Source organism: Liolophura sinensis, chromosome 1 (genome assembly GCF_032854445.1).
Source record: "Liolophura sinensis isolate JHLJ2023 chromosome 1, CUHK_Ljap_v2, whole genome shotgun sequence".
Lineage (NCBI taxonomy): Eukaryota > Metazoa > Mollusca > Polyplacophora > Chitonida > Chitonidae > Liolophura > Liolophura sinensis.
In genome coordinates, this window is record NC_088295.1 from 87,727,953 (window position 1) to 87,737,761 (window position 9,809).

Sequence of the window (9,809 nt, forward strand, 5' to 3'; positions counted from 1 at the left end):
ATTGTAGTTTTACAATCCTTTCCAATCTTCCCCTCTTCAGTAAGTCATTGTATATTTTATACCAAAGCCGATCGGAATTATAACATAAAACCCCTAAAATACTTTTTCATCTCACCTGCTACGAAATAGGGACTTTATTTTCGTCTCTTTGTCTCATGTCGCAGTTTCTCAATAACTCAATACCAGTTTCCATTAACGGGGTTTTACTTCGTACGTAAACAAAATCAGTCAAAATTAAAAATGGTAAAAAGTGTTTTCGCTATCTGGTTTGTTAAGGCCGCATATACAGTATCTTTACACATGATAAATACCACTGTACAATCATATTGATATGACCTATACTTGCACATAATTATTTTCTACGTGTACATATACACCCTTACAGATACACAAGCAGAGAACTCCACATGTGTACAAGTAAGCCATATATAAAAACTGATGCTCAGTTTACAATTTTCAAATCCCAGTGAATCTGACTCTAGTGCATTTCTTCACAAAACAAGGGTCGCACATATAAACAAAAGTCGCACATATAAACAAGCGTCGCACACAAATGAACATGGAAAAATCAAACAGGGTTATATGGACATCGAATTAACATGTGTGTGTTAAGATTTGGTGCTAATTTTTTTCCAATTTCTCTTGTTTTTATAAAAGTCAACTTGTTAATAATATTCTGTCAAAAATGTTGAAATAGGAGTGTCTTAACAGTGTGATAGCCAAATATGTCCGCTATAGGTTATCACCATTATTTTTTGTTCGGCGTATTCAAGATTCTGAATCATGCATGTATATCCAATGTTTTGGAACTAATGTTATTGTATTTTAAGCCCATGGAACAACCTTTGGAATCCGCTTTGTTCTGTTTAAGCAGTGTTCGTGTCTGTGAACATATTGGCGATTGGTACACAAAACCTCCCATACCTGTGCAATCTGTAAGTAGTTAGCACATGTTCCAAGTAAAGCCGACAAGTGTTGGGTACATTGGAAGCAACTTTGACTTGATCGGATTTCAAATGATTGGGTAAGTCTATATTACATGGCCCTGAGCTGGATGGTACAGGGTTTATCAGACAAGCCAGACTGAATATACCATTAACGATACACTGAAAAAATAAATAACATTTAAGCGTCTCTTTGCTACATATAATAAAGGTACTTAATGTTTTATTGTAACATGTTTAATGCTTAAACACTTAAACGTGTTTACCCAACAACCGATAATAAGACCGCTTTATAATGTTGATCATATACATTGAAACTTTAAATCACTCCGTTCAAGCAATAAACCCATTCAATTTACTACATAAATGATTGCATTTATACTATAAATGTGAGTATTTATAAAATACTGCATGTATTTATAAATATATCAATATATTTATAAAACATACGCGTGTATTTGAAATATAAACACTTCTTGAACATGTTAAAAGAAAGCATTCATTATAGTTTGTCCATAAAATGGATCAAATTATAGCATTTTGAAACAGTGAAATCATTTTTACGCTCTAAATAGTATATGTTTACTGAAAGGCATTAATTTGTTAAGCACGTTTATTATCTGTTGCAGAGATAATTTTAAATGATATTGTCAGTGTACGATATTCAGCCTGGTGTTTGATAGCTGTATTATTAGGTTTTGTACCATATCCAATCAGCTACAGCGTGAAGTTTAGCAGTATGATCAAGGCCACTAAGCAGACCACCTACTTCAGTTCAAACTGCAGGCAAGCCTTATACAATGGTTGTTTGGAAATCGCCGATCGTTGCGGCATGTAGCGCTCTCAATGTAATGTGAATTATTACTAAAATGTCCACAAGCCATTGGTATTTTATAAACAAAAATACGTCCAATTTGAAGGATGACGAAAATCAGTTTGAATCATTGCACTCATTCGCCAGTGAGTAGAGGTTATCCTGGACTGATGTCGGTCCATGGACAGGTTTGGGTAAGGCTTTACCTTTGCCGTACAAATGATTGTACACATTCACGGAATGGTTCGTCTCGACTTTCTTCTCGGGCACGACGGTCTGTTGGTGTAAGTGGTTATAGGTGTCATCTGAAGAAGTCGTCACCCCGGATTTCCACAAAGTATCGTACGACATGGCCGAAGCGCCGTTTGTAGGGACACCACCGACGGGACCTGGCTCATTCTCATACACCGCAGCGTCGTTGTGAAAGGCTCTTTCCTGCTGCTCCATCTGGCGCTGTTTCATTTTCCTCTCTTTCACAAGATCATTGGAGTACAGTGCTTGAGAGTCCTCTGAATACTGTGTAACACTGGCCATGTTGTCATCAAGCTCCGTTCCCACCAGGTCCGACATCCTCACCTCAGCATAACTCTGATTCTGCACGTTAGAGTTTCTCGCTATGTTTCGATCTCTTGGCTCTGCCTCAGCTTTATTAAGCCTCTCGTTCTGTTTTCTTCGTCTGTAAATAAATACATTATTAGAATGAATTTTGCCGTTGTTTCAGCATGACCTTTAAAGCAATTAATGTGATTTTTAAGTGGTATTCATTTGAAACTGTTAATGTACAGACAAGGTTTGGTTAGGGTGAATCAATTTACTCGTAAAACTGGCCACTATATGGTTGTATATAATACTTCCGATGAGCCATGATCATTCATTCGTTCAGTCCTATAAGGCTTATGTTTTATGTCGGTGATATGTATTCATATGTGTCGGTAGAGTTTATAGGAGCGTGACTACCAGTTGCTGCTGACCTCGGTGCAGATTGTTATCATTTTTTGTACAAGCGCTAAAACTATGTGTCAGATTAAAAGCATTTTAAATCCAGTGAATTCTCGGAAACCACTATAGTACCGGACCTGCCGGAGACACAGTGGCTGCGGTGCGTGTTTGTTTCCTGAACGATTTCTGTGCACTCTAGAGCACGGCGATTTGCACGTGTACTATAGGCAATACAATCTCCCGACATATGTAAAATGCACTTCTGAAAACAAAATGCTGTATTTAGTCTATTAACAGATTAGTACTCTTTCGTTTCATTCTGAGAACAAACCTCCATGCCTTACCTGAGGATGACAATCACTATGATGAACACGACAAGCATTAGACCGATCAGACTTCCTATTATAACACCAGCCAAACCTGATAACACATAAAAAACGCAACTATAAATATTACCGTTCAGAACACAAATCCGATGGAATAATTATGGAAGCCACTACCGCCTGACGTCCGTCGTGCCGTTTATTCTATATTTGAACAGGAGAGAGGCGGTGTATTTTTCTGGTGGAGCATAATTTTACTCTCCTTTTGAAATGCATGGGTCCACATTGCGCTAAAGCGATATTTAAGAAGAACAACACTGCAATTATTTTCTTTAAAAAAGTATGATTCAGTATGATTTTGGAAAACACTTGGGGGGGGGGGGAGGGGGGCACGGGGAATAGCCTTTACAAAATTTGCCAGATCACTAAAACGACACTTAAACGTAAATCGCCGCGTTAAGCGGTCTAAAACACATCACAGCATTTAACTTAAAATGTCGCCATCCGATGAACGGTGTATGCGCATGACCACTGAGTATATAGGTAGACTTACTGCCATCTTCGGGACACAAGGTTAACAATACAAACGTGTCATAAACTACCACGGTGTCATTCTGAATTTATCTTGCATGGTAGCGCTCCGATTGAGGTACCTTTGACTGCAACATTGTGACGGTATAACCCGCCAAAACCAGATCTGAGACTACCTCCAGTGTCGCAAACGTGCGGTTTCGAAAGCTGTTCACGAATCCTTTCCTAAGAAAGTGTAACAGGGTACATTGTCGTTCGGTGTTACCACCAGTGCCAACAACAAAACATCTATTCCCAGAAAACGTAACCCGCTACTTTTCTGCCATGCGCAGTTAGCTGACAGGAAAGTGACACTTTAGGTTAAAATATTGCGCTGGCGTGTTGTATAGTGCACACCATAGTGACATTTTAAGTTAAGATGTTGTGATGGTTCACTATTCACAATGCGCAAGTGCAACTACTAAAGTTAACATGTCGGCCTGGTGCATTTTTTCCAAGGCACCAAAGCGACATTTTAAATTAAAATATAGAGATGTCACAATGCGCTAATGGAGTTTATAATATTATAATGTCGTGTCGTGTCGTGTGTTGCGACATTTAAAACTGAATATATTGCCTTCCAATTATAGATGTGCCATGCGCAGGGTAGATTTGTAAACTCTGTACAAAGCAGTTCACAGAACACCCGGTCTTGCGTAAATTTGATTTCACTCACAAAAAGTGAAAGCCCTCAATTTTAAACTCAAATACTGCGATTCTGTCTTCTTAAATTTCCTTGAGAGACAAAGCGGCTATGCAATATTTCATTAAAAAGTTGAAGTTTGTCGTTGGCAATTTGTCAGTGGAAGTATCAAAATGGAGAGTCACGTCATTTTAGAAAGTTAGATTGGCATAGTTCTCTCAGTTTGATATTTTATTTATAAAAAGGCGCGTTCCTATTATGCAAATGAAGGACGACGGGGCGACAGAGCAACGAAAATACTGCGTTGTCCACTTAAGTGTGTATACCTAGGCCGTGTCTTTTGTGACAGTTCGAATCCATGCTGCCAAAATGCAGCCGTCACCGAAGTATCATACTGAAGACACAACACATGACACCTCACCCAGTCATACTGAACTGGCATTGGGTCAGCCAATCCTGTTTCCTTGGTCTAACCTCTCAGGTCTGAGCGCCAAGCGAGGTAGCAACTGGTACCATTTTTAAAAGTCTTTGGTATGATCCGACCAGGGATTGATCCCGCGTCTCCCGACTTTGAGGCACCAAAACGAGCCGATGACCGAAATGAGCTTCCACAAATAACTGTTTTATTATCGCTTTCGAGTTACATCAATACGACAATAAACTGATGTCAGGCTGCCGCTTGCACAAAGCGACAAATGTGATTATAACTACCATGGCGACACATGTAGTCTACGATTGCTTTCAACAATAACCCCGGAAACATAAATCGGAAGATTAATCTAATCCCGTTTAATTATGTTTGATTTTTACATTTTATACACCCCACATTTAAACTGGCAGATGGAACCTAAGCCTTGCATAAAAACTACGGCGTCAATTTTTAAAGGGACGTCACTCTCTTCCTGTATCGTCAAATTTTGAAACCTGCGTATTATGATCAGGCAGAATGTAAGAACACAGGTGAAACAGCTCCTCTGCACATTAGGCGGACGGGGTATGGGGGGCGGGTAAACACCGAAGTATAAAAGGAAAAGCTGGTATTTCTGTAGGAACATTTATCTCAGTGGATACAACAACAACACAACACTATCATACATAAGTCTCTCCATTACAAAGACGTTACTTCGCTTATATTAGGCAACATACTTTTGCATCACATAGAAACAACTTTTGTAGGATACTGCATACTTACGAACTGGAGAATCGATCAACGGTGATGTTATCGATGGTAAGGCTAGGGGAATAGAAACATACACAAACACACGTTAGCATGTCTTTATTTAGGTCTATAAAAAGTGTTTAAAGCCAGCAGTTGAGGAGCCTCAAAATGAACACATGGATTTTGTTTTCGTTCCTATCGTTTATCCTGTAAAGTCGTGTACAGTTTATACAAGTACTCAAGTTTCAGTCTTGTGTCTATATAATACAATGACAGGTTGGGGCTTCATACCTGGTGGCCCCGGCATGGCGCTCTTGTGAAGCAGCACCGAATTATAAATATGTTGGGATTCCGTAAACTTCAAACAATAAAACACACGAAATGGTCAATCATGTAATATACATAAATGATATATGGTTGATATACGTAGTATATACGGTCAATGCCGATGTTCGTCATACCTGTGCAGTTTGTGCCGTTCCCAAGGAAACCAGTCTGACAGGTGCAGTTGTAGGAACCAGGGACATTGTCACAGTTAGCATTAAGACCGCAGAGGTCCATCTCAACACATTCATCCACGTCTGCAAAGATTTACTAGATATGCACTTATCAAAATATTTATGATCAGATTGTCTGCTAGAGCAAGGAATAACTATATTATTATACCTGATTTTATTAATTTATACTTGCATTGCATTCGTCAAAACCGTATAAAAAGTTCATTGCACAAATATCTGAAATTTGACGTTCGTGGTTGCTGGCCACACCCTCCAAACCCAGCAGATGAGGATTACAGCTCGTGAATTTAAATAACCTTCATGCACATCTCCATGACATAGGGCTGAAATAATGTCAATGTGGCGTTATCCCTCATGCATTCATTACGAGCACCAAACGCTACACCGATGACCTATAGTAGTACAAAATGAAATGAATCGAGCAGTGATGGAAATATGTCTTGCCAAACTCACTAGAATTAAAGGAGGCAGGTGATAATCACTAAGCTTGGCTCACAAGCGAGATGACCGATTCACTTTGACATAGCTCACCACAGACTGTGCGGCTGACTTCTAGTTACTTATTTGATTATTCGATTGGTGTTTAACGCCCTATCCAACAGTATTTAAAATGCAAGTGTTGAAATGCCGACATATTCTAAGTGTTATAAACACGTTAAATGCGTAAAATATGAGCCGCCGTCGTACCAGTGGAATATTCCTGAGCACGGCGTAAAACATCACTCAAATAAATGAAGTGAAATATGAGTCATTATCTTAAAATATTGTACACGGGCAGGGAGTGAAATATTGGTGGATTATAAGATTATTTAATCTTTGATGCTGAACGCAACATTCAAAGTTGTTATTTTGGTATTAAAACACGTTAAATTACAATATGTCATAATCATTTTGTAAAGATAAACTTCCAACACTTTACAACTTAGTCTGTCAACTTTAGAAAGTGTTAACGTGATGCTATGAATGGTTCCCTCATCACTGCAAAAATACTGAATTATGAAAGTGATATATTCCGTTTTACGACAACATGTGATAGTTTCGTGGATTGAGGAAATCAGCTTAAAGTGAATACTATATTAGTGAATATTTATTTGATTGATTTAATTGGCGTTATACGCCACACTCAAGAATATGTCACTTATACAACGGCGACCAGCATTATTTGTGGAGGAAACCGGAGAGAACCCGGGAGAAAACAACCATCCACAGGTTGCCAACAGGCCTTTCCACGTACGTTTATTGAAGGAAGACCTTTCCGCGCACGTATATTGAGGGAAGGCCTTTTCACGTGCGTATATTGAGGGGAGGCCTTTCCGCGAACGTATATTGAGGGAAGGCCTTTCCACGTACGTATATTGAAGGAGGACCTTTCCGCGCACGTATATTGAGGGAAGTTACAAGTTACAAAATGAACTCTTAGCTTCTAGCTAAAGGTCTCTAATTTCTCTGATCATCTTGTTACCTGTACAGTTGCTCCCATCTCCAGTAAATCCGACGTTACATTTACAGCTGTAACTACCAGGTACGTTCATACAAACAGCATTTGGAGAGCAGGCATCAGGCTCCGTACACTCGTTCGCATCTACAAACGTACATGAAAAGAAAAGTTAGTTCATGGATGGTAGTGGGACATTGGAAAACAAACTTGTTGCCAGTTAACGATTAACAATTCACACAAAAGTTATGATATGAGACTATATTAGTTAGCAATACCTTCATTTCATAGAATTTATACAATATTGCGTTTTCTGTGCGATGTTAGAATAGATTATCGTACTCAGATATAAGACTATATTACGCAACACCATTTAGGATACAAATTTGCGCATCGAATACTAATGTCTTAATGCTTTGCTCAACCTATTGCAAGTCATGGAAAAGATCTTAAAATCTGTGTTCTATATTGCTATTTACTCCATGGTATCCACGTAGATAGGGATGGCACGACCATGAGAAAGATCATTATTTGTTTCATTGACGCCATGTTTTACACCCTACTCAAGAACCCGCCGGAATCCTACTACTATCCGCAGGTTACTGGCAGACTTTCCCACGTACAGCCGGAGAGAAAGTTAGGATGGGTTGGCCTTGAACTCACCGCTTTGGTGAGAGATTCCTCGGTCATACCGCCGAGCTGGCACGCTAACCACACGCTAACCACCTCGGTCACCTCGGTTCCCAGAAGGATCATTAAATCTTACAGATAATAACACTATTTCAAAGCAGGATGTGGTTACTTCATTTGGATAGAATTAATCCCATGTTTGTGCAGACGATTCTATCATGGCGATGAGAAAGATGACTCTGTCGACAAATGTAGGTATGTGGGCATGCTATATGTATGATAATACCATGTTAAGTTTATATTTACCTTCACATTGGCTTCCGTTTCCATGGTAACCAACCTTACATGTACAGTTGTAGCTTCCAACAGTATTGTCACAGTCAGCATTAGCAGAACAGGAGTTATCCCCATTACATTCGTCTACATCTAAAGACAAGTGTGATATGTATTAGTTCCATGTTGCAATCCTAAGGCGTTAAAATATCGTGATGGAGGCAATTGTATGACCAAAAGAGGCGACCTGCAGCCCGGTCTATTAAGGCGACACTCGATGACACTCAGGTTCGATCCTTCCAATTGGCATTATATCACTGTATGTCACTGACGAAAATATCAAGTATTAGATGAACAACAGTGCTGATGAAGCAGATCCAGATTTATGGTTTACCTTCTTGTCCACAATAACCATCATGACGTATACAGCATTGCCACAGACAACATTTAATGATGGAGCAGCGATGAAATCTAAGATTCTGAATAAATTAATTACACATACATGTTCATCTGATCATTCAGTGTCGATTCCTCTACATCATTTACCATGTGTCCTGGGTAGAAATAACTACTGCGTGACGCGTTCTGCTTTTGAGAAAAAAAAATAAGCTAATAGACTAAACTGAAATCCCACAATCCTTAGCTATTTAAATCTCCACACCTTCAACTGTATAATGGTTGGAGTGTTCATTGGCGGCAGCACTTTGGCGGCTTGGACCCTGAGACAAGAAGACACAGTATATGTATACACACCTAATGACTCGTCGTCGTCATATGAGTGAAAAATTGCTAAGTGCGACGTAAGCATCCAACCATTTATTTATTTATGGGTGTTTTATGTCGCACTTCTGAATTACTAATATACGAGGAAAGCATGACCATCCATTTCTCAGTGAAAAAGTCATGTACGCAGACATGATTATAATTTAACCTTGTAACTCTTATAAAAGCTCGGTTAAGGCATGCCAGTGCTCCAGAGTGTTTCCAACAATACTGCTGTGATCATGAGACGTCAACTGAGTGCTGCAGTCTGCAACCGTATCGTTGGTATGAGCCTGGCTGGAGCAAAACAGAAGGACATTGCATCAGCTCTTGGTGTCACTCAGGGAGCCGTCTCCAAAATCTTTAAGCGACACCGACAGACGGGTGTGCCGACGCCTAGACCGAGGTCTGGTCGGCCACGAAAGACCACCGAGAGAGAGGACCGGTATCTGGTGAGACTTTGCCGCAATGGCCGTACGAAGAGTTCCAACCAGATAGGAAGCCTTTGCTACAGCGTCGACACCGCCAGGCACGCTTATCCTTGGCGCGGGAACACCTGAACTGGCAGGTGGGACACTGGCGACACGTGATATTCAGTGATGAGTCTCGTTTTGTCGTCTACCGGGAAGATGGCCGTGTGATGGTGCGTCGTCAGGCTCACGAGGCTCTGAGCCTCAGATTGCATCATGCCCAGTCCAAGGCGGGGGCGGTGGGGTCACCGTCTGGGGTGCTTTTCATAGCACTGGTAAATGCGACCTGCACGTCTTGGATGGACACATGAACCAGCACCAATATCAAC

At 40.2% G+C, this 9,809-nt stretch overlaps 1 protein-coding gene across 1 annotated transcript; it reads right to left on the reverse strand.

Moving 5' to 3' along the window:
- Positions 1-1,378: 1,378 nt before the first annotated feature.
- On the reverse strand, positions 1,379-8,435 carry LOC135461988 (fibulin-1-like). Its single transcript, XM_064739310.1, has 6 exons — positions 8,282-8,435; positions 7,373-7,492; positions 5,854-5,973; positions 5,426-5,467; positions 3,042-3,117; positions 1,379-2,434 (listed from the first exon to the last, which is right to left on the reverse strand). Exons 2-6 carry the CDS (start codon positions 7,440-7,442, stop codon positions 1,876-1,878), a joined length of 867 nt encoding a protein of 288 aa, XP_064595380.1. The 5' UTR covers positions 7,443-7,492; positions 8,282-8,435; the 3' UTR covers positions 1,379-1,875.
- Positions 8,436-9,809: the final 1,374 nt, after the last annotated feature.